Source organism: Cucurbita moschata, unplaced genomic scaffold, assembly GCF_002738365.1.
Source record: "Cucurbita moschata cultivar Rifu unplaced genomic scaffold, Cmos_1.0 Cmo_Scf00002, whole genome shotgun sequence".
NCBI classification, from domain to species: Eukaryota; Viridiplantae; Streptophyta; class Magnoliopsida; order Cucurbitales; family Cucurbitaceae; genus Cucurbita; species Cucurbita moschata.
The window spans coordinates 6,005,134-6,029,953 of record NW_019268518.1 but is presented as its reverse complement, the minus strand read 5'-3'; the positions used below and the strand labels follow the sequence as shown (position 1 = coordinate 6,029,953).

General features: G+C 35.9%; 2 protein-coding genes and 1 pseudogene across 2 annotated transcripts; 2 read left to right on the top strand and 1 right to left on the bottom strand.

The window, feature by feature from the left end:
* Positions 1 to 8,118: 8,118 nt before the first annotated feature.
* On the bottom strand, positions 8,119 to 12,325 carry LOC111460940 (glycosylphosphatidylinositol anchor attachment 1 protein-like). Its single transcript, XM_023104321.1, has 6 exons — positions 12,148 to 12,325; positions 11,956 to 12,047; positions 11,605 to 11,704; positions 9,902 to 10,760; positions 9,630 to 9,763; positions 8,119 to 9,249 (listed from the first exon to the last, which is right to left on the bottom strand). The coding sequence occupies exons 1-6, from the start codon at positions 12,231 to 12,233 to the stop codon at positions 8,376 to 8,378; spliced, it is 2,145 nt and encodes a 714-aa protein (XP_022960089.1). The 5' UTR covers positions 12,234 to 12,325; the 3' UTR covers positions 8,119 to 8,375.
* A 179-nt stretch (positions 12,326 to 12,504) lies between these two features.
* Positions 12,505 to 19,404, top strand: LOC111460948 (annotated as a pseudogene).
* Positions 19,405 to 20,306: 902 nt separating this feature from the next.
* Positions 20,307 to 23,703, top strand: LOC111431375 (ribosomal RNA-processing protein 8-like). The gene is made up of 9 exons (XM_023068002.1): positions 20,307 to 20,572; positions 20,671 to 20,732; positions 20,987 to 21,038; positions 21,294 to 21,408; positions 21,546 to 21,640; positions 22,980 to 23,086; positions 23,166 to 23,280; positions 23,355 to 23,399; positions 23,479 to 23,703. The coding sequence occupies exons 1-9, from the start codon at positions 20,429 to 20,431 to the stop codon at positions 23,548 to 23,550; spliced, it is 807 nt and encodes a 268-aa protein (XP_022923770.1). The 5' UTR covers positions 20,307 to 20,428; the 3' UTR covers positions 23,551 to 23,703.
* The last annotated feature ends 1,117 nt before the right edge of the window (positions 23,704 to 24,820 follow it).

Here is a 24,820-nt window from a genome sequence, read left to right as displayed (position 1 = left end):
TTTCTATTCTTATTGAGTTTATTTAAAAACATTTATTTGATAATGGTATATGGTATATTAACTAAAAATTATGACATAAATTATAAAAATATAATATATGATTTGCATATATATATATATATATATATATATATTTGGGTTCTATTAGAAAGGTTCCTTGGTACGGATCTAAATATGGCCAATAATTATATGAAAAAAAATATTTAAAAATAAATAAAATAGAAGCACTAAAAGATACTGTATCTAAAACCAATCACGTGGAGATATGGGTGAATAATAAGGACTGGTCAATGGTACTATTGTAATACAAAATATTTGCGGCGAGGTCCTCCTCCATTTTCCAGTTTGCAGTCAGGCCCTTACTGTTTGGTGGGCCCACCATTAGAACAACCATTAGATGTTAGATATTTATTTTAATCCGGTGACGTGGGAAACAAGTTTTCCTCCACGTGGGCTACATCAGTGATGATGTCATATCACGTCAGATTTGAGGATGGGGGCTTTCACATGGTCCTCTTCTGTCCTAGCATAGCCCCAACCCAACCGCCCATGTGGACCCCACACTTAAAAAAAAAAAAGTTGAAATTTTATTCTATTTTTAAAAATGCCTTTTGGCAAAGAAAAATGTATAATAGAAAACTTATGGGATATTTCATCCAGAAGCATTTTTGTTATTTTTCTAAAAAATATTTTAAATAATTGAACACAATTATTATTTTTTAAATACCACATCTAACCCTCTCTAGGCATACCAAATAGTTATTCTTGGTAATTATTTATTAAAATTCACTGTATTAGACAAACACAACTCTCCACAATGATATGATATTGTCTACTTTGAGCATAAAGTCTCGTCGTTTTGCTTTGGGTTTCTCCAAAAGACCTCATACCAATAGAGAGAGTATTTCTTGATTATGAACCCGTGACCATTCCTAAATTAGCCGATGTGGAACTTTCATCATCCAACACAGTGTATTTATATAATTTTAGAAAAATAAGCTACCAAATTTAATTATTTATTCCAATTTTGTTCGGTTTTCGTAGGCTATTTCTTTTTATAAAAAAAATTTGTTGCAAATAGAGAGATTATTATTATTATTATTTCATTTTTCCCAAACGCAGGACGAATCATGGGCTAGTAAAAAATATAGCCCATTAAGAGAGAAACTGGGCCCAGGCCCATTTTACGATGGGCTGTATTTGGAACAAAATCCGGGTTTTTATCCGACTGGTAAAAGCCCTGACAAGCAGAGAGTTCCCACTCCCTGAGAGCAGAAAAACGACAAGGGGTAAAACCGTAAAACAATACCCCCAAAAATATTTAGGCGGGAGAAAGAGCCGTTGGATACCAAAGGCCCCAATTGTTGGCGGCAAAACCTCGCGTCTCAGCAGACCTGCCCGTAAAAAAAACGCGGGCAGCCTCCTTTCCAAAAAATAAAGAATTAATTGATAAAAAAAATAATTTAAAAAACCCCTCTGTTTGTCCTGCCGCCTTCACTTTCTTATTTATTTTTCCACAAAATCCTCTTTTCTCCTCCATTTTTATTTCAAAGTCCCACTTTCAGTCCTTTTTCCCATTTCCTTTCCTCTGTTTCTTCTTCTTATTCTCCGATTCCTCTTTTTTTTTTTTTTTTTTTTTTTTTTAAAATCTTTTCATCGATTTCCCTTTTGACTTCCCCTTTTGTGGGTTTTATGTTTGGATTTCAAATGGGGTTTTCAAAGAAGTCCCAAATCGACGGCGGATTTGAAGCAGAGTCCAAAAAATGGGTAATCGCTGGCTTGCCGGCGAGGTCGTCGTTGAAGCAGATAAACACAAAACCGAAGGTGAAAGACGGCGATGACGACGGCGAGAGGTCGTGTTCGACGACGCCGACAGCGAAAGAAGCAAGAATACCGGAGAAACTGAGCTGTCCGCCGGCGCCGAGAAAGCGGAGATCTCGAAAATTAAGCTCGAATCAAAATCACGTGAGGGAGTTCTTCCAACCTTCGGATTTAGAATCCGTCTTCAAACTCCTAGTTTAGAAGTAGCTGAGAATTTAGGGGTTTCGAACTCTCACTATGCTTTTTTTTTTGGAATTAATATATTTATGTTGTTGGTAGTTCTTAGGAGTAAGGAGATGATGATGTACAAAGTATATATAATATTTGTTATCTAAATGAGTATTCTAGTTTATCTGTATGTTCAAAATTCGGTGAATTCTTGAATATTTTCCCGGGAAACAAACAGACCCAGATGAGAAAATTTGGAGGAATATGAATGAATGAATGTGCATGGATGGGAAAATGTTTTTGTTTTTGTTTTTGTTGTTGTTCTTGTTGTTGTTTGGAGGGCTTTGACGTGACCCACCCCATTTGGAGGCCTATGGTTTGTAGCGCTTTGATTTATAAAAAGACAGGCGCATATTGGGTGAGAATAGATTAGAATCCAATGTGGGGTTGGAGGCTTTGTTTGGATCACTTCAAAATTCTTTCACATATTTTTTAATAAACCTATCCTTCTCAATTCAAATGGATAACTTTCCATTATGATTCGATAGTTTGAACGGAGAAAAGTAAGATGTTACGCGGGAAATAGTATGATTTAGTGATATTTTACCTGTAATTCTTCTAGCGTTGAAATTTAGTTCTCTCATTCTCTAAATGTGAGGTCTCATATCAATGGACGTGTTTTAAAAATCATGAGACTGATTGTGATATGTAACAAGTAAAAACATACCATATTTGCTAGTAGTGGGTTTGGACTGTTATAAATGGTAGTAGAGCTAGACACCAAGCGGTGTTCAACACAGACACTGGTTCTCAAGAGAGTGGATTGTGAGATCACACGTCAGTTGAAGAGAATGGAGTATTTTTTGTAAAGGTATTGAAACGTGAGGCGGATTAGGGTACGTAACAAGCCAAAACGACAATACCTCAATTGATCGGAAAAGAATGATAATTCATAAAGTTTGGTCAGAAAGTGGAATGATGAGCTTTGAAGTTTGGAAGGATTGGATAAGCACAAGTTTTTGACTGTGATGAGTGGGTTGGATTCCTTTGGATCAGAAAGAGGAACCTCAACTTTATTATTATTATTATTTTTTATTTTTTGTATTTATTTCTATTTATCTTGAAATTTGCATGTGCTTCCTAATAGGAAACAAATTCAAACTTGCTCTATTCTTTATGGGTTTAATATTTTTCAAACCCCATTTAGTTTTATCTAAACTACATTAATTAAACTTAAACTTAGGATACAATAATTATGTAACCAAATATAATATCTATTTATCTCTATCTTTTTGTCTTTTTCCTCACCTAATATTATAAAGGAATAAAAATTTCATATTTAAAATACTTATTTAAGTTTCATAATTCTATAACAACCATAATAATATATTTAAAATCCTTTAATTTTTACTTTATTCAAAATTAAACCTATATATTTATTTATGCGGTTATTATTATTATTTTTTAAATTCATTTTAATAAAAAAAATTTAAAAAAATTGTTTTGCGGCCCTGATTCAGTACGATCAGTGTCGGCTATCGATTGCGGCTTAAGATAGGTTTACGTTGGCCCACTCCAATTATTATATAATTTTTTTTTATTTTGATTTTATAATAAATAAAATACCATATGGATAATGAAGTTTATAAATTTAGATTATTTATTAACGACTAAGCACAATTTGCCTAATTTATTATGTTTTCTTGATAAGGATGTTGGTATAATTTTCATTTTCATGATAATAAAATTAATAATAGATTAAAGGGAAACATTTTTCATAATAATATGTTTTTTTTAATTATTCGTGTTGATTTCATGCATCATGTTATTAAATTATCCAATTAATTAGATTTTTATGAGCATGTAAATCATGTGTTACGTGGTTAGTTTGACCATGTAATAGGTATACGTGTGCTTAGCTTAGGTAATGAATATCATGTAAGTGATACACAGTTAAGAGTCGACTTAAAAGAAAGAGGTGATCAACTCGGACTTTCCAATCTAAACCATAAAAGTTGGGTTAGATTAATTTTTTTTTTTTTTTTTTTTTTTGGGGTTGGTTAAATTCGGACGAGTTGGTGGGTTGACATCTTTTTAATCAGGTTAACTCGACCAACTAAAAAATAAGGTTACAACCCACTCAAACTCTATCATACTTTTAAATTATTACAAAAAAATTAAGAATCCCATAAAATTTAGGTTGGATTAAGTATAAACTCCATTCAAATTGTTCGAGTCACGGACTGATGGTGAGAGAGGACATGAGACAATGGTTGCGAGGAACATTGTTGTTAACTAGGTTGTTCCGTTTTTCTGACACGACATAATTTTGAAAGATTTTGGTCAATACATTTGTTTGAATGCTTACTAATTTGGTGCGGTGAAATCAAATTTTGACTGTCTGTGTTATTACTAAATGCATGTCTGATAGAGCCATTCCTGCAACGGCATCGTAACTTAGAGAAGTATTTTCTATTTTGAGGGAGTGGCAAAGGGTGTCATTTGTAAATACCCATGCATCCATCTTTGCATGTTTTTCATGTCACGCTCCGCCTCTTGTCTAAGAATTAAACATCGACACCTAATGATTCTAAGAGTGATGAAAACTATTACCACAAATCAACACAAACGGTAACCTCCTAACTCTACCGCGGGTAGATATTGCCCACTTTGACACAAACCAACACAAATGGTAACATCTCACGTCTACCACTAGTAGATATTTTCTGCTTTGACACATATCAATACAGACTGTAACATCTCAAACCCACCGCTAGTAGATATTGTCTGCCTTGGCCCGTTATGTATCGTTATCAGTCTCACAGTTTTAAAATGCACTTACTAGGAAGAGGTTTCCACATTCTTATACTGAATGATTTCTTCCCCTCTTCGACCAATGTGGAATCTCCCAAAGCCCATTGCAACCTGCCTACTAGAAAAAAATTTAGGAGGTTACCGAATATAAGATTGCTCAAACCTAAATATACTAAACTTTGTAATTCTAATGTAGTTTTGGTTTATTCGTGTATAATAAATTTGTCAGTGAACACTTCGAGCATAAGCTTTCATGGCTTTGTTTTGGGCTTCTCCAAATGTCTCGTAACAATAGAGATACTATTGCTTGATTATAAACCCATAACCATTTCTTAAATTAACGGACGTAGGACTTTCATCCAACAAATATATTGGATGAATCTATAAAAGAAATATCGACCGATTGGGGAATTAAATGGGACTAAAGAGAGAGTGCAAATTTTGTGATGGAGACGCCACGAAGGCTGTATCATATCTCATTTCAAATTTCAACCCCTTCGCATGGGGTTGGATTATATTCCATTTAGACATACCTCACAAACTTTTTCCCCTTTCTTTCTCTCTCTACTTTTAGAGAGAGAATACAAACATACCTGTAAAATGAGGTCTAGTGAAGAGGGTTGGGTAAGATTGAGTTGATGTTACGTAAATTAATATATTATAGGTTATGATTTTGCCTATCATACACGATGAGACAAGTTTTACAATTTCTAAGCTTAAAAGTGAACGGTGAACCGTGTAGATTCAATTTTTTTAGTTTATTATAATTATGAGATGAACAGAGTGGAAAAGGAGCGAGCTAAATCGAGAGAGTAAGTGCTCTTCTTACGTGTAAAGTTGAACAAATAAAAGCTGATTTTACATATGACGAATCTTTCGAAAGAACGAAACAACTAAACCCTAAACCAAATCCCACCAAATATTCGATTTAGTTCTTAAAATTTTACTAAAAACGGATTACAAATCGAAGAAGAATATATAAAGTTAAATTCTAGAGTTAGAGCACTTATTAGGACATTTGAATAATCTTAGCTCAATATTTTAGTTTCTCGTAAAAAAAAGGTAAAACATCTTAAATAGAATTAGAATTCAAAAGTTCGTCAATAAATATACAATATAGTAAGCTAAATACTACACATAACTACGGTTCGACTAGCTCAACTATATACCTTCGATTAAAAGTTTAGAGATTTGAATTATTCCATTATCGTTAAATTAACAAACAATAAAATCACTATTCTTAATTATGTTGAAAATTGTTGGGAGCGAGTTCCACATTGGCTAATTTAGAGAATGATCATGTGTTTATAAGTAAGAAATACATCTCTATTGGCACAAGACCTTTCGGGGAAGCTCCCAAAACAAAGCCATGAGAGTTTACACCCAAAGTGGACAATATCGTACCATTGTGGAGAGTCGTGATTCCTAACATGGTATCAAGCCACGAAAGCTTATGCTCAAAGTGGACAATATAAACGATAATAATATAAAAATATTGAGTTTTTTTTAGAAGGTATAAAATTATTAATTTAAATAGGTAAGAATAAATATAATAGAGAGGAGGGAGGTGAATTATAAGTGAGTATATAATTTATGAAAAAGAGATATTATTGTAAGGAAGTTGGGATTTGGGTGTGAATTAATTGTCACTAATTTAATATCCATTTTTTTTTTTTTTTTAATTTAAAAAAGGAATCCAATGTAAGAGAGAGAAAGTGTTTGGTTTGGTAGACATACACACATGGGCATTTAAGGGAATCCAAAGACAAATAAGAAAAATATATATTTTTTTTTAAATAAATAAAAATAATTTAAAATCTTAAGAAACAGACACATCCTTCAATCATCGGTTTTGACCTACCCTTTGACGCTGCCCAAGCTGCCCGGAGAATTCGGCGGGAAAGGAAAATTTTCCTATTTTTTTTAATAAATTATTTATTCGAAACTATGTTTTTTTGTTGAAACCCTATGGTTTTGGCGCCAAAAGGAAATGTTTAGCCCGCGAAAACCGGGGGCTGCGGCGGTTATTAACCACTCGTTTTTTCGACTTAACACGTGCGTCTCCGTCATCTCCCACGTGTGTCTCTCTAACGGGGTTCCACTTTTTAGTTTTTATTTTGGAAATAATCTTTTCGTTTTAAAAAAATAAAAAATCAATTTATCTAATTGGTAAATAAAACCAATTTCTCTCGTAATTATTCTCCGTCTCTTATTTTATAATTTTATTTTCTATCATTTAACCTTAAATATTATAAATACCAAATACCAAATTAAAAGTCAAAGGAGAGTTGTTTTTTGATTGAGATGATTGTTTAACAAAAGAATATTTATTATTCCTTTAGTCATTTCTAAGTTTCATATTTTAATTTAGTTCCTTTTTTAATTTTACCTATTTTATTTGGGATATTCTTTTTTAATATATTAATTAATAACTTATTTTAAAAATATTAGAGCTTTCTAATAAGCTAACCTCCACCTTAGAATAAGGAAATAAATAGGTTTTTGTAATTCACACTTGAAAAGTATTTGCACGAGGATCCGAGGGGCTAACATAGGATTGTTTTAAACTAAGCGCATTTGACTTTGAAGTTCATGTGATTAAGCCACCGAAAATAAATTTTTCTAGAAAATATGTGAGTGATAATAAAACACGCTAAAATAACTCATCGGGATAGTATTCACTTTTAGAAATACTTCAAAACAAAATGACAACGTGATCATAACATAAAGGATGTAGGAAAATTCAGATTCTAAATCCTCAAAACCAGATTCTAAATCCTAACATGAATTATGGGCATGAAGCGTTACAAATGAATTGCGTATCCATCATCATTTCTTTTAATGGAAGGAGAAAGAATAACTCAATAGGTTCCCTTTCATACCCACATAAAATAAAAATATGTGTTGTGTTGTGCTTACAAAATAACTTAAAACGAGGAGGCAAAGCCCATTGGCTAACACAAGTTCCAAAACATACATGAATCAAAGCAAATGATACTTCCATGCGTGATAACCTTACATTAAATGCTACTAAAATGATACATCATGTCCGATATTCTATTGATTTACTTGCAAATTTATGCGACACTCAGATTTGTTCCATCTTCCATTGGAAATGATGAAACACTATGGATGAGCATAGTGGACAAAGAATGACCTCAACTGCTAATTTGTTCATCAATTCCAGCACTGCCTATGTGGTATATAACCTTTAGATGCAGTAATTGGAGAAGAAATTCAAGAGACTGAGCATTGGTTCTACAGAGGGTAATGACCCAATTAATCCTAAAGGAAAAATAGCTAGAAAATTCCAAGAGGGTTAAAGTTTACTGTATTAATCGTACACTATAAACATCAGTAACAAAGTAGGCTTTAAGACCTGATTACAGGAGCTAACATACAAGGGATGAACGTGTAACTTGTTCCAATTCAGTTCAAAGTGAAAACTATTTCTCAGGACTAATGAAAGTTCAATAAACTAGATGTTCAGACTACAGGGCAAGGACAAAAGTTAACTCTTTCCTAATTGGCTGGTCTAACCAAATTCCACACAAAAAACTAATCAATGTACCTCAACAAGAATGAAGTAAAATTTCTGTACATAATACCCAGCATGGCAAGTGAACCATACCTAAGTAGAGGAAAGTAGCACTGTTCCATGCCCAGAGGGTCTCCATCCAGTTCCAGAAGTCGCCGATATGTAGATCGTCTAAACTTTGCAAAGCAGCTTTAAACAAAAAGAAAGTAACAGGCGGAAAAGCTATGAATCCCAAAACAAGGTTACAGGCTGCCCTTGAAAGAGCTTTAAAGCTCCCAGGCACTAGATCAAGCTTCAGGGGATGTACCAACAAGCACATGGACACTACCAAAAAAGCTCCAAGTTCTGCGGTAGCAAAGTTAATTACTGACATGAGGCACAAACCAATAAAGGCCGCTGAGGTGGTCATTGCTTTCAAGAAAGCCCACTCTTGAATCTGCTGTTCAGAAGATTTGGTGGAACGAAGTGGAGAGCACAATACCACTGACAAAATTAGTAGCGTGAGCAGTGAAAGCAGCGCCCAAATAATAGATCTTGTTGTAGGACTGTAACCAGGTATTTGGCAGATGAAGTATGGAAGTAAAGAAACAACAGCACCCCATACATGAACAACAAAAACTCTTTTTGCAGCATTAACCCATTTCCATGATCTTAAAGAGACAATAAGCTCATCATCAGAATTTGCTGAAGCTGCAGGTTCAACCTTTTCCACGGTCAAATTCAAGTTATTGGCATAAGAATAGAGAGAAGCCGCAACTGCTGGTAATGGAGCAACAAGGAGTGCAAAAGCAATCATATATACACCAACGGATACAAATTTGCTGGTAGATACCATAAGATACAGAAAGAATGACTGATGGAACTTCTCCAGGAGGTTGTTTACTGATCGCACAACTCCTTCAATTAGCCTGCACAACCAACTCGAAATCCTTAGCCAAATCAAAAGGATCAGAAGAATTTAATTCCTAGTCTATAATTAACTCAGGCTGGGCGTAAATTGTCAATTCAAATTTACTGAATTGAAAAGGACACAGATGTACAACTTATCAAACAGATTCTATTCGTTTTAAGAAAGAAACTCAGTCCAAATTCATTTTAGTGAAAAGGAAGCATTTTCACTTACCCCCATTAAAACTATTTACAAATTAAAATTTAAACATTTGGCACTACCCGTGGGAAGTGGGAAATGACAAATCATAGAAAAGCAGAAAATGTATTGAGCACTGAAAAGTTCATGGTGGGAGGAGGATGTATTATAAATTTCTTGGGGGCATAAATGAGCACTGACCGGCCGCCTCGCAATATGAATTCATCATGCCTGACATTGACACCAGAAGGAAATTTGGGGGACATCTCCACAGTAATTGCATCAATTTGGAAATCTCGAAAAGCCCCATGGGAACCAGTAGGAATACCTACAGCCTAATGGCAAGAAGAACATGGATAATTTTAGTGAAAATAATCTCTGTTAACATAAATGGAAACTAGTTCGTTATCCTAGCCCATTAAACGAAACCATAAACAACAATCTCTTAGAAAATGAATTAAAGAGAAAACTACCTGGTAGTACAATGAACTTGCAAGTGTGGCGGTGCCATCAACATAGTCAGAAGCTGGCATGCCAAACTTCCATTCAGGGTTCATGCTTCTGATAAATTTTCCTATCGACTCAAACACTTCGCCCAAAACCTTGAGCCATTTGCAGTCTAGTAAAGGCAAAAACTTCTCAATCTTAATCCGAAAACCTTGCCTGTATACTGCTAGATAATTCACAATATTGATGAGGTCTAGATTTGGCATCTGACCATTGGATGCTTCAGCATAGACACTAAGACTATCCTCAAAGTGTTCGCTTCTATTTGAAACCTTAATAACGAGGGCTGCAGCCATCGTTCCAGCACGTTTAAAATCACCTAGACTCATTTTTTCTGTCATATGGTTTGCTTCAAATTCATAAAGGACATTTGTCTCTGGACAAGCATCTGTGTCAATCATGATGGAACGACCAAATGCAGGAGTGTGATAGTCTCTAAGCCAAGCTGAAACTGCCGCATATTCCCCATATCGTGAATCCGCGATAAGCCATACAATATCTTTGGCCAACCAAGTTACTTGGGCAAGCAAAGAAAACACTGAATAAGCAATACCAAGAGACAAAGTCTCATGAAGACTGGTCTTAACAGGATTGTAAGGTGTCACCAAAACAATGGCTTCCTTTCCATCGGCTTGTGGTGCTCTTATTATGCCAATAGTGTTAATGCCCTGTGTAATGCAACTAACATTGTCCCGAATGATCCCAGGATCAGGGCTAGAGAAAAAGTGCACTGGATGGAACTGACTCAATTGCGGGTGGAACCTGTGGTAATTAACTTCAGCACCCAAGTTCAATATATATTGTGCTATAATCTTCTGGCTTCCACTGAAAAATGAATAGAAAGACAAATTTCTTTATCATAGGTTAAGTAGAACAAAAAAGGGTCATAGAGGCAAGGGGAGCAAGAAGATAATGCTTATGGAAATGCGAAAAATATGCTATTGATAAGTTCGAGGGTAAAGATGAATTGGATAACTATGAAATACATTGCAATATAAGGGAAAAGAATTACACACAATTACGTTTATGGTCATCTCTACACACCAACGCTCCTCCTGTCCGACATAAAATGACATGCCAATCCACATGCACAGATTACATGGCCATAGATAATACCAAACTCACGCAGACATCACATCTCAGGAAACAAGACTAACCACATTTTGATGAAAGCCTTCATTTGATACATGTAACTTGTATGAGAACTTCAGAACTAATTGTCTAATACCTTTCCATACAAGAACTATCCTCAGCAAATGTCTCAAGATTGCAAATGAAGGAGGCTAATACTATATTCAGAAGTTCATATTGAAATCCAAAGTCGGATAATATATTCAAATATTCCTCCAAATGGGTCCATGAATTCCTTGATATTTTCATGGGAATATAGGATACAAGTGAACTTCAAAGTTCGGCCCTACCACCGACTGACTAAAATTCTTGTAATTAGCAAAATAGTTCGCCGAGTTAAAATGAGTAGATACCTTTAAAGCATGCAAATGCACGAAAGCATTAATGTCAGGGCATATAAAACATAAATCACTCGGACAGAATTTTCACTTAATTGGTAATTCTCAAAATCATAAGCATACAAGTTCAGCATAAAAAAAATTCCATTATGGTTTTAAAGGAGAAAAAGGGGGATAAAGCCGGTGCAGTGAGTGCATACAAGACTGTTGAGCCAGGCTGTGAATTCAAGCTCTTCAGATCCTTCACCAAGTTGTTCGAGTCTGAGACTTCCTGACCCGAAAGCATAGTATTTGCAGAGCCTGTGAGAAAATATATGCCACCAGATAGGATTACTGTCTATCCAAATAAAGTAAAATGAATAGATCACTGCAGAAGAACAAGGATACATAAATTTGATGATCCGATAATTTCAGATACTTCCGCAACTTCTAGTGAATCTTAATTTGTAATTAATCTACCAGGAGATCAATCAAGAAACCACAAAAATGATGAATAATGAATCAAACAAATTAGATAATGATAAGCAAGCTAAGCAAGAAGCCAAATTGACCTGGCATGAGAGCGTTCTCGGAAATGTAAGTGTTCATGGAGAACATAGGTAGTAGCAGAAGAGCTAAGACCCCTGCAGAGAAGCAAATCACGCTAGAAAACACCCAAAAAAGAAAAGAACAAGGCATTCATCAATGATTAGATTCTGATCCAAACTGAGAGTCAAATCCATGTAAAATCAACAGCAGCGCACCTGAAGAAAATACTGTGAGAAATAAGGAAAATCCCCAGGCGCACTATCGGCCGCGCCTTCATTTTTGGTTCCTCGGTCTCAGCCATCGGAAGAGGAGAGCTTCACGGTGGCGTTTTAGCTCTGAATCTGCTGCTCAATTGAAAAACCAAGTTCAGCAAAAGAAGAAGAAGAAACGTGAGCTCAGTTAACCCGGAAGTATTCGGGTTGAACGGTCGGTTCGGTTTGTCAAAATGATATGAACCGGATGATTCGGCTTGATCGGTTCGGGTCTCGATTGATTCTGCACCACGTACATCAAAGATATTTCTTATGCAAACATGGAAATTGCCCGCCAGAATCTTCGCATTTTCCTTTCTCCGTATTTTACACCGGCAAAATTCTCTCCCAGTTCAAGATTTCGATCGTCTGGTTTTGAGCCGACGATGAAGCCTCAATTCCCGATTATCATTTCTAGTAGTTTTGGAAGTAATGAATTCTAATGCTATCGCCATCGTGTGCGGGAAATCTTCACTGATGCTCCGATATATGGTGCTTGAAAATGACCGAAATGGAAATGAGAAATTCAAATCATTTGGAAATTCGATTCATGTTTCGCGTTCGCTGTTTCCTGGTAGTAGTTGGTGGAACTTAGATGAGCGTATGAAAGTAGAAGTTGAAGCTGCGAAGCCGCTTATACTTTATTTAGCTCTTCATCAGGTATGGAAATTGGTTTGGGATATTAATCAATGGCTTCTCCTCGTTCCTTCTGTAGCTTCAACACTGCTGAGGCGCAGTTAGTAAGCTGTTCTGTATTATCACTGTGCTGATATTTAGTTTTAGCGTTCTCTGTACATCTGAAATTGATTGATCTTTGCATGCTGACCACCGCACTAATTAGAAAAATCTTTCAAGAAAGATTCCATTCCAGCTTCTTCTTCTTGTTCTTCCTTCTTTTGATGATAACAAGAAACTTTTCATCAGGTAAATTGAAAAGAATTACATCATAGCCAGCCCAAAAAAAGCCTCTCCAATTGGTTGGTCCCAGGCTTGGAAGTTTTCTGAATGGGAAGATTGTTACTCGATTGAACAATGTGGGGTTGAAAGTAGATCCGGGATGATTGAGGTTAGTTCATGAACCAGTTGCTTATTGAAAAGTGGGATTTGATTTAGTGGGTTATGAGGAATCCTTGTATGTCTTTTGAGGTTAAATTGTTACGTGATCACGATGGTTATATATATTACTTAATCGTTGATAGCCATGATTAGCACCTTTAGCAGATGTGTTCAATTTTCCTTAGAAGCCGATACCTTAATTTGTCAAGTCTTCCTATGAACAGTGTGTACAACAATGTTCGTATGAGATCCCACATCGATTGGAAAGGAAAACGAAGTATTTTTTATAAGGGTGTGGAAACCTTCTCCTAGCAGACTCCTAGCAGACGCATTTTAAAACCTTGAGGGAAAGTCCAAAAGGGAAAAGCCCAAAGAGGACAATATCTGCTAACGGTGAGTTCGGGCGGTTACAAATGGTATCAGAGCTAGACACTGAGCAATGTGCCAGTGAGGAGGATGAGCCTCAGGGGTGGACACAAGGCGGTGTGCCAGTAAGGACGCTGGGCCTCGAAGGGGGTGGATTGGGGGGTCCCACATCGATTAGAGAAGGGAATGAGTGCCAACTAGGACACTGGATTCCGAAGGAGGGTGGATTGTGAGATCTCACATCGGTTGGAGAGGAGAACGAAACATTTTTTATATGGGTGTAGAAACCTTCCTCTAGCAGACGCGTTTTAAAAACCTTGAGGGAAAGCCCAAAGAAAACAATATCTACTAGCAGATGGTTTGGGCCGTTACCGTTTGAATAGTTCGAATTGTCAAAGTATATATAGTATTGTGTTTACTTGAATCTCTGTTGAACTTCTGGATTGATATCAGCTTACATTTGCTGCTTTTGCAGTTCAGTTGTCTGGTAAATTGCTTTGTTAATTTGTCTTTATTCAAATTCTTTGCTCACATTTTGTCTGTGCAGCGTAGTTGGCATTGGTTTCCATTTAAAAAGGAGAATAGTAGAACCCGTAATTCTCTCAAATACAGATTTGTACTGACAACTTGTCCATTAAGAAACAATAGCGTCATCAAACAAGTTCAAATTTGTTCATAAAATGGTCATATCCAAGTCTTTCTCTTGAATTGCAATAAGAATCATCGTCTTATGCCCTTACTCAGGCCTACTGCTCAATGCCTCTCTATGATCAACTTCATAAGAATCAATCGTCAAATGGTCATGTCCATGCTTCTTATGTTCTTTCCAAGCGATTGAACTGTTTCTTTGTTTTCATTATTATTTTAAATTTAGCTTAGATTTTGAAAATGTTATTTTTAGAGTAACAAAACTAAGAATTTCATAGATGGGAGTAGTGTTTACAAGCTTAGTTTTCAAAAAGATCGAACACAAAAAACAAAATAGGTATCGAACATGGTGATTTTTGTGTCGGGAATACTCCACCAGTTTCATACTAAAACAAGTCACTGTGCTTTGAGTTTCAGGTTATAAAGCCTCAATCTTTGATCACTCTGCTGAAAATTGACATGGAGTTAATTGATATACTTCATCCTGCTGAAGAACACCTAAAATATTTCTGCTTTTTCAGATTGCATGTAAGTTAAGTTACCAAGTTTATTCCTGTTTGCTTGTGCTTTCCCCTGCCAAACCATTCATCATATGTAATGCCTTCTTTGTGGTCTCTCTCTCTGAACCTAAGACACAACGTCTTTTGGTCTTGTGCAATCAAGGCTACCTATTGAGAATTTTGGCTGGAGATAAATATCAGAATCTTTTAAGGATAGATTTAGAAATTGGGCTTAGTTAGGAGGCATCCGTTTCGTTTTCTAATTCTTTCTTGGTTTTCTCTTTCATCTCTTTTGTAACTATGGATTTTTATAATATAGCAGTTGGAATGGTAACTGTTAGCTTCTTAGTTGGTGGATATTGTTTCCAAAACCCAAAGTTACCTCTAAAGCATCATGTCTCTTAATTTGGAGAAAGACTAAATTGTAGGAAAAGTGCTCGCCTCTTTTCAACCAGGCACTCGCCTCACCTATTTTCCACACTTGAAAGGTGCAACAATGGTGAGCTTGGCGAGCACATCAATAGAGATGCTTGCTAAAGCACAGTACAATGCAAGAAACATTTGCCCCACTTTGCTGTGCTCCATAGGCAAGCACATAAAGCTGCCTTGAGTTGAGTGACACTGGTTACAAGACTGGTTTTTTTTGTGAGATCCCACATCGGGTGGAGAGGGGAACGAAGTATTTCTTATAAATGTGTGGAAATCTCTCCCTTTTGCTAGTAGTAGGTTTGGGTTATTACATTTTTACTCCACGTGTTCTGATATAGTTCACTTACCAAAATAGTCTTCTTTGGTATCTGAAGGGGTAAAGAAACATGAATCATTTTTGTCTTGATTTCAATTGGGTTTTGTTTCAGAACTCGCAATGTGGGGGAGATTGTGACAGTAGAAGGCCAGACATACACTATCTCAGCAGTAACTCTAGGGGAAGTATGAACCAAGTGAAGAGAGACTTGATGTTTTGTTCACAGGAAGGTACGTCTTCAATTTGTAAATAAACCAATGATATTTATAAACTTAATTTTTAGGAGAAAAAATTCATTTTTGGTTCTTGAGTTTGTTAGTTTCGGAAGGACCAGCCAAACCAACTCCTTACTAGATCAAAGTATCTCAAACATTCTCCATAGACTCTACGGCTGTTTTACCTCCTTCAATGAGGTCAGGAATAGAGGTTTAGGGCCAGGAGAGTGTGCTTTTAGCTCTTCCGAGCATGTAGCTTCCATGCACGGATGGATCTCTCAGATTTAAAATATTACAATTTTACTTATGAGTTTTAAGTTTAGTTTCTATTTCATTCCAATGCTTCAATGAAAAATTAAATCTAAAGACCAAAAGTAAGTATTAAGAACAAAACTTAGAGATTAAATAAAAATTAAATTAAAAATTTAGAAATAAAAATGTAATATTTTAAAATTTATGTACAAAATTGAGTCTAAATTAAAGATAATATATATATATATATATAATATTGATTTTTTTTTTCTTTTTTAACTAATTCTTGAAACCCAAATCTAAAATGTTAGTATGTTTACAGCTAACAAATATGAACTTCCGTTGGCGCGTGTTGCAAGCACCACTGTCGCGTGGCTCAAGTCGTTGTCCAAAGCACTCATAAAGCGTTACCAAATGGGATTCAGAAGCAGAAGAAATCCGATCCCTTCTCCTTTCCCGTTCCCTCCTTTCCGCTATCTCTTTCCACCATTACCACTTTCTTCACTATTCTCATTCTCTGACCTCGTTTCGTCGATCTCTCTATGGCTTCCGATAATCTCGCCACCGTTTCCGGCGCCGACGACGAGAAGTTTGGATTTCGACGAGAGGAGATGTATCAGAGCAGCCTCGCTGGCACCGTCAGTGCCTATGATCGCCACGTTTTTCTCTGCTACAAGACTCCGGAGGCCTGGCCATCGCATCTCGAAGCATCTGATTCCGACGCCCTCCCTAGGCTCCTCTCTGCCGCTCTCAAAGCTCGCAAGGATGATATCTCCGTTAAGGTTTGCAAATCGATGCTGTTTGTTTCTGTATTCGGAAATCCTATTCCTTCGGAATTTGGCGTTTTCGATTTGGTTTTGTTAGGAGTTGTTGAATGCCGTGGATTTTAGTGGATGCTTTTGTTTTCAACTTTGTCTTTTAATTGGTTTTGTCAGACGAAGCTGACAATGTTCGCTGGACGCGAGGAAACTGGATTTTCGGATGGAGATGTGTTGATTTTTCCCGAAATGGTCAAATACAGGTAACTTTTGAGAATCAGGTGGAATCTTGTCGTGGTTTTCGAAAATTTTCCGGCAGCTGATAAGCTGCTGGAAATATGCTTTGCCACTTCTCAAGGATATAATAATTTATTTATCAAATATTATGAAATTCTTGTGTTCATCTTTATTTCTTCTGTTGTTGACTTTAACTTCTTTGGTTTCCATGCACATAATGAAACTTTGGGTATTCTTCCTTGCTACCTTCCTGGATCGTTATTTTTTTAGAATTAATCTGATCGCTAGCAAATTACTACGATTGTGGTTTCTGTATCTAGTATATTTTATCAATTTTGAGGCCAAACAAGTTTTAGATCAGTAACATTTTGGAGTAATCGGAATGTTCTTTTCCTGTTATTTGTGCCGCTGTTCCGTTTTCCTTCCTTTCATTTCCATTTTCATTTTCATATTTCGTCCTCTTGATTTGATGATAATAGGGGTTTAAAAGAGTCAGATGTGGATGGCTTCGTGGATGATGTGCTTGTGAATGATAAACAGTGGGCATCCGGAGTGCCAGAGGCTTTCACTGGCTCTCACGTGTTTGTGTGTGTTCATGCTAGTCGAGATCGGAGATGTGGTGTCTGTGGACCCGTTCTTGTTCAGAAGTTGGATGAGGAGATTGAGTTACGAGGACTTAAGGAACGAGTTTTTGTCAGTGCATGTTCACACATTGGAGGACACAAGTATGCCTGATCATATATCAACCTGGTGTGGATGGGAAGACAACTGGTCATTGGTAAGGTTCATCAAAGCTAGCATAAACATTTACTGGAAAACGAAATCCTTAGCTGATTATTTAGTGTCTACGTGGGTTGAATTTGGGGTTCAATTTCCTTGTTTATAGGTACGGATATGTAACTCCTGAAGATGTCTCTGAATTGTTTGAACGGCACATTGCAAAGGGCGAGGTCGTGGAAAGGCTTTTGAGGTTTGTGCTTCTCTAGTTGCATTTTATTTCCTGAACTGGATAGTGAATTTATTTTGTATTGCTGGTATTAATAATTAATAGTGAGTTTTAAGGAAGAAGCATTCTTTTTTTATTGTTCCGCTTGACAATTTTTTGGGATATACATTTTTGTATCAATAATCAATTGTCTTCTGAACTTTTAGACCCTGTAATTTACAGATCATGGACATATCATCCTCTCCATTTTCTATATGTACTTCGTATTGAGTATTGTGAACAATTTTCATTTTTTTTTTTATCATCCCTTTGTTGCTGTGGAAAACTTTGAGTAGACCTGAGTGTTTGAGATCTAAAGCTGGAACTATATGTTGTTATCAATTACAACATCTTAATTGATATCTTGAACCTTTAGGCCGTCGGCTTTTGCCTTACTTTTGAGCATCAGATTCCCCGGTTCAAGTCTTGATGCCTCCTGTAAGAGTGGACATACTATTGTTAGTATTCATCGTTCATGTTAACTATTCACCAACTTGCAGCTCACTTTAACCCTCTGCACCGCACAATATATGGCCTTAATGTTTGTAGTGCAATATGTTCATTGACTACTTGACCGACCTACTTTTGGCTTCACTGTAGCTACCTCAATCACCTTTGCTTGATTGTTGATTCAGAAGAGCTACCTCTTAAACCTTATGTTGTTCCCCAAAGAACAAATTATATATTTAGAAGTGAAATGGATGCCATTGTTTTGTTCTTCTTTGTCATTTATTTTCCACCCAATAGTAGAACATTAAACTGACATTCCATTTCCAGAGGGCAAATGGGCACAAATCCCGAGGAAGGCAAAAAGGAAGATGAACTAAAGATTCCAAATGGAGAAGATACAAAGAAAAGCAAGGTTGAAATTGAAGAAAACAGCGGTCAAAGCAAAGTGGAAACAATAGCAGGTTGTTGCCAGGGCAGTAATGGATTCACTTGTTGCAGAGATGAAAGTTCAGGGAAAAGTAGTAGAATCGAAAACCAGTCGAAAGAAGCTTCAGAAGAGCAGGTACCCAAAGAAAGCTAATAAATTTTCTTGCTGGACAGGACAATGGGAACAAAGTGAAATTCTGGCTGCTGCTGCGATAATTGGAGCAGTGGCCACTGTCGCTGTTGCCTATAGCCTCTACAGGAGATCAGGATAAAATATAAATGGTATGGCTATGTTTGTTTGCTCATAAAAGTATCTGTGCCCTATTTTCTGGTAGGATATTTGGTGATATTAGTAAAGATAGAGCAATTTGCTGAATTAGATTTATAGAATAGTGTAATGATACCAACAGGACTCTTATAGCAAAGACTAGACAAAATCTTCTTCTACCTCTATTTACTTTATCTACAGATACAAATTATTTGTTTCTTTCAGTACGCATACAAATGATGAATATCATGTTGTAGGATGATGAGGGATTATTTTCTGCTTGTTGCTTATTCAATGGTAAATGATTTTTTTAGTTCAATAAATGTGATCATTAAATTTCTTTTCCAAATTTCATTTTGACCATTGAGATTGGAAAAGAAATCGCAATTGACACCCACTCAGCTTCCATCTTTTGAATCTGAAGTGAAGTGCAGCAAAATCAATCAAGTGAACCATCCTAACTTCTTTGTTTGAAGTTTGAAACTCGAGCTTTTATTGAGGTGCGACTGACTTGTTGAAGCTTTGTTTCTCTTATTCCAAAACACAAAAATAGATTTGCAATTTTCGAATGGGAAAAAGCTTCTCGTTGTAAGATGGTCTCTAGTAGTTTGGTAGTGTTAATGTTTCTCATTTTTTTTTTTTTGTTAGTTTTTTCTTTTAGGAATAAATATTGTTAAAGTGTTAAAATATTATTTTAGGGTATGTTTTGGGAGTAGTTAAATTCTTAAAATTACTTTTTCTTTTTCATATTCAAAATAATTTTTAAAAACATGTTCACAATGTGTCATGGTAAAAATTAACTTTGAACTAAACATCTATATATAATTTTAAACTTTTAGTGAAATGATAAAAATAAAAACTAGATATAATTTTAAACTTTTAGTGAAAGGATCAAAATAAAAACTAATTTTTAATATTTGAAAGTATTGAAAACTAAAATAGAATAAAATTTAAAATATATGATCATCCATTTTTCGTTCTTTTTTTTCTTTTTGATTTCTTTCATCCAATAATTTATTTCACTTCAAGCAAAAGTTTAGGTCCGTCCAGGGTGAAAATTAGCACCAACCGAAACAAAAAAACCGAACCAGATCAGAGACGGTTTGTTCCATTAAATAAACCGAATGCAGTCGGTTCGGATCAGTTTTACTTCCATAGAATCAACTATTAACCGAACCGAACCGAACCGAACTTTCGGCCTCCCTTGAGGCGGGTTTTGCTAAATTCCTAACACAACGCGCGCGCCCTAGTTCCAGTTACAGCATTCGTTCTGCTTCGCTCTTTTCGATCTCCCCTCTTCTCAACGCGAGTTTGTTCTTCAAGGTTTCCTCGTACAACAATGGTGGAGGAGGGCCGCTCAAGCAAAAAGCGCAAGAGGGCGATGCGTCGTGGAGCAGACAAAAACCAAGACATCGTTGTTTCTGGTTCTTCCGACGCCACAAAATCCCAGAGGCTTTCCATTTCGTCTAGTTTTCTCGATAAGGTTCGACTGATTTTTTAAAACTAATCTCGTTCTGAAATCAATTGGTTTTGGGAATTTAAGGATTAACTGAACGTAATTGTGGTTGGGTGATGTTGCAGATGCGAGCTCGTTTGTCAGGAGGTCATTTCAGGATGCTTAATGAGAAGTTGTATACCTGCACGTAATGGTTTTGTCTTCTATTCTTTTATTTTTCGTCTTTTGTTCTAGTTTTTACTGATGAGTTTGTGTGTTTCTTTATGTGTGCACTACATTTTGAGTCTCAAGTTTATGTTATCTCAAAATTTTCAGTTTTCTATCAGCTGAATCTTGAAACAGAGTTATTGACCTTGAGTTTTACCAATTTATTTTTAAGTCAGACCCACATTGTTTGAAACCACTTGATCTTTTTTGTGTGTGTGTGTGTGTGTGTTTCAGAGGGGAAGAGGCGCTTAGTTATTTCAAAGAAGACCAGGTTCTGTTTGATGTTGTAAGTTCTGCCCGTCTGTTCTTGCTTCCTAAACGTAGTTTCTGTTACTATTTAAGAACTAGTTTCTTCACGCGACGCTCACAGCAGAAGTTTATCTCTTTCTTCACAGCAAAGTATTTTCAATAGATGAAGCTTTAATGTTGAGTATATAATCATGAATATGGAATTTCTATGCACTGGTCCTTGAGAAAGGTTTAGACGTAAATTGCATGTACCAGGCCTAGGATTAGGGTTAATTAACGTTTTGATGGGTAGTATCATACAGGATACCAAGAGCAAATGTCGCATTGGCCTGAGCTGCCTGTGAATTTAATCATAAAATGGCTGAAAGAGCACGATCCTTCATTTATGGTAGCTGATTTTGGCTGTGGTGAGTGTTAGAAAAAAATCTTTTGTTTCCCTTTCGTTACTTCACTAAATATTGATCAAGTATTGTTCATTTATCCTTCAAGAACATTCATTCTTATTTGTTCAGTTATCTCTTCTTTCCTTCAAACGGAATTACAGGGGATGCACGCCTTGCTAAAAATGTGAAGAATAAAGTTTTCTCGTTTGATCTGGTTTCCAAAGATCCTTCTGTTGTTGCTTGTGATATGTCAAAAGTGCGCACTCTATTTGAACTTATTGTCATCAGATGCATTGAGACATATAACTGCATTTCATGCATGAAAGTTAGCCATATTGGTATCATTTTCCCCTTGCAGGAGATTGTGCAGCTGTCTTATAAAGTTGTATTGGTTTTGCTAAAGCTCCGTTGTTACTTTTTACTTTTTAACAACTAGCAAGTTGTTTTTAAAAAAAATTACACTCCTGTGGTATTAAATTTATTTTATTTTTACATTTGGGGACACATTGGGTAACAACCCAAGCTCACCACTAGCAGATATTGTCCTCTTTGGGCTTTCTCTTTCGGGCTTCCCCTCAAGGTTTTTAAAATAGCTAGGGAGAGGTTTCCACACCCTTATAAAGAATGCTTAGTTCTCCTCTCCAACCGATGCATTCGAGGCCCAGGGTCCTTGTTGGCACTCGTTCCCCTCTCCAATCGATGTGGGATCTCACAATCCACCTCCCTTCGGGGCCCAACATCCTCGCTGGCACTCGTTCCTCTCTCCAATTGATGTGGGATCTCACAATCTACCCCCCTTGGGACCCAGCGTCCTTGTTGGCACACTACCCGATGTTTGGTTCCAATACCATTTGTAACTGCCCAAGTCCACCGCTAGCAAATATTGTCCTCTTTGGACTTTCCTTTTTGAGTTTTCCCTCAAGGTTTTTAAAACATGTCTGCTAGGGAGAGGTCTCCACACCCTTTATAGAGAATGCTTTGTTCCCCTCTCCAACCGATGTGGGATCTCACAATCCACCCCCTTTGGGGCCCAGCGTCCTCGCTGGCACTCGTTCCTCTCTTCAATCGATGTGGGATCTCACACATTGGTTAGAATCAACCTTGGGGAGACTGAGTCATGACTCTCATGGTAAATTGCTATTAGTGATTGGAGTGGGACGTAAAGAAGATGATAACTTGTATGGTACATAAATGTCAACTATCACACTGCTTATTACATACAGCTATAGTTTAGAGTAATTGGATGATATAATCTATTTCATCTCAACAGGTGCAGTTTTAGAATGATATTAGCTATCTATATTAAAAAAAAATTGAGGTCTTGTCGAGATTAGTTGGATAATTGATATAACAGTGCTTTGAAACATATGCCATTTATTTCTAATCGTGTTATTTGAGCAACCATTGTTGCTATCCTGTTCTACCAAGAATCCCCATGCTGATGATTATAGATATATATATATATGTCCATAGGAGCATTACATCATACCCATCACTTTTATTTTTCTGTCCATGAAATTTAGATTAATCTCATTGGCTGTTATCTTCGAGAAAGAAACCTCTAAACGCTGGCTAATGTTTATGACCTATGGCAGACACCTCTGGACTCTTCATCTGTGGATGTTGCTGTGTTTTGTCTTTCACTTATGGGGATCAATTATGAAAGTTACTTGGCAGAAGCACAAAGAGTACTTAAACCACGGTTGGTGGGCTACTTTTTGGCCCTCTATTTGTGTAATTGTCTTTCACTTGGCGGCTGAACTTTCTGCTTCTATGCGCAGTGGATGGCTTCTAATAGCAGAAGTCAAAAGCAGATTTGACCCAAGCAATGGAGGAGCCGATCCCAAAAAGTTCATAAAGGCTGTTTGTGAGCTAGGTTTTGTCTCAGCTTTGAAGGTATATATTACTTCTCTGTTGCTAATTATCCTTTTCTCTCTTGCTGCTAAATTATAAGTATCAATCATGTGCAGGACTTCTCAAACAAGATGTTTATCTTGTTATACTTCAAGAAAAAGGTCTGTAAATCCTCACGTTCTGCCTCTCATTTCTACTTCACCACTGGGTTTAATCATCATTTTGCTTTGTGTTCTACAGGATGAGAAAATTTCAACAGGGAAAGCCATCGATTGGCCACAGCTAAAACCTTGTTTATACAAACGTCGCTGAGTTTGCTATTATCTCTTTGTCATGTTCAAAAAATTCTATATTATATAATCTTCATGGAAATCAATCTGTAGTTCATTGTTTTACAGTGGAATGTTTGTCTTAGTTGAGCAATTACTGAAGCCTGAAGCTTTCTTGGGCGGTTCTTCATCTCTTCAAAAAGTGTGTTCAGTGTCGGTGGGCGATTCATCCTTTGTTTGGTAATCTGTTAGATTGGGATTCATCCTTTTTTTAGAGATTTTTTTGTTAGTTTCTGAATTTTCAAAGTTTTAATCATGATTGACGATGATTTTTAAAATTTTAATTAATACTTTATGTACATTTGAATTAAATACTCCATTAGTGTTTTCTTTTTCCTATAATAATATTCATTAAAAACTAGTTTACTCTAAGTAAATATTTAATTAAGACCCCATGTGATTCATAATCCTTTTCTTAATTATAAAAAAAATACAAGAAAAACGATGAAAATAGGTTTTGTATAATTATTTTAAAAGTTATTTTAAGAAACTTCTAAAATAGACTAAATTTAAAAACAACCAATTGTTTATTATTATTTTTTTTTTTTGTCAATTTCACATTATTTTCCCCTTGAATAATGGATTCTATCATACACAAATTTATATTTTCACAACCAGATATATAGTTTTCAAACTTTGAATTCAAATATGAAGTTTTTAAATAAATAATATATTTTGAATTATATAATAAAAATAAAGAATTTATTTTTGTTTTCTACTAAATAAGTTTTTTTTCACGTATATAGTTTTCATTCGGTTTGATTTCCATATTTTCTGAAGTCAATGATACTTCTCTTACCTAAATTTTGTTCATTGCCTTTAATTTTAGGTATTTGGTATATTTATGTGAAAATATGAAAATGAAAGGTAGCAAACGGGTTTCTGTCATAGTTGCAAGGATTTCAAACTTTTCTGCAACATGTCGATCGAGAATCTCCTCCCTTCTTCTATTTCGTTCGGTCTTTTTCAATACAACTATAGATTAACTCTATTTGCACTTGGTATTTTGACTTAAAGTCTTCGACAATGGTAACTTTAATTTGTGTCTAATAGATCACTGCACTTATAATTTGCAAACTATTCCACAGATCAACACGAGTTTTTTTTTAGCATACTTTGCCCTCATTCATATGCGTCACCTATCATAGAATTGTTCTAAGTAAAGCATATTTAACGGTGCACATGGTTGGTATAGATAATAACTTGCATTTCTTTGAAGTTCTTCTTAGTCATTCTATTTTCATCATCGCTCT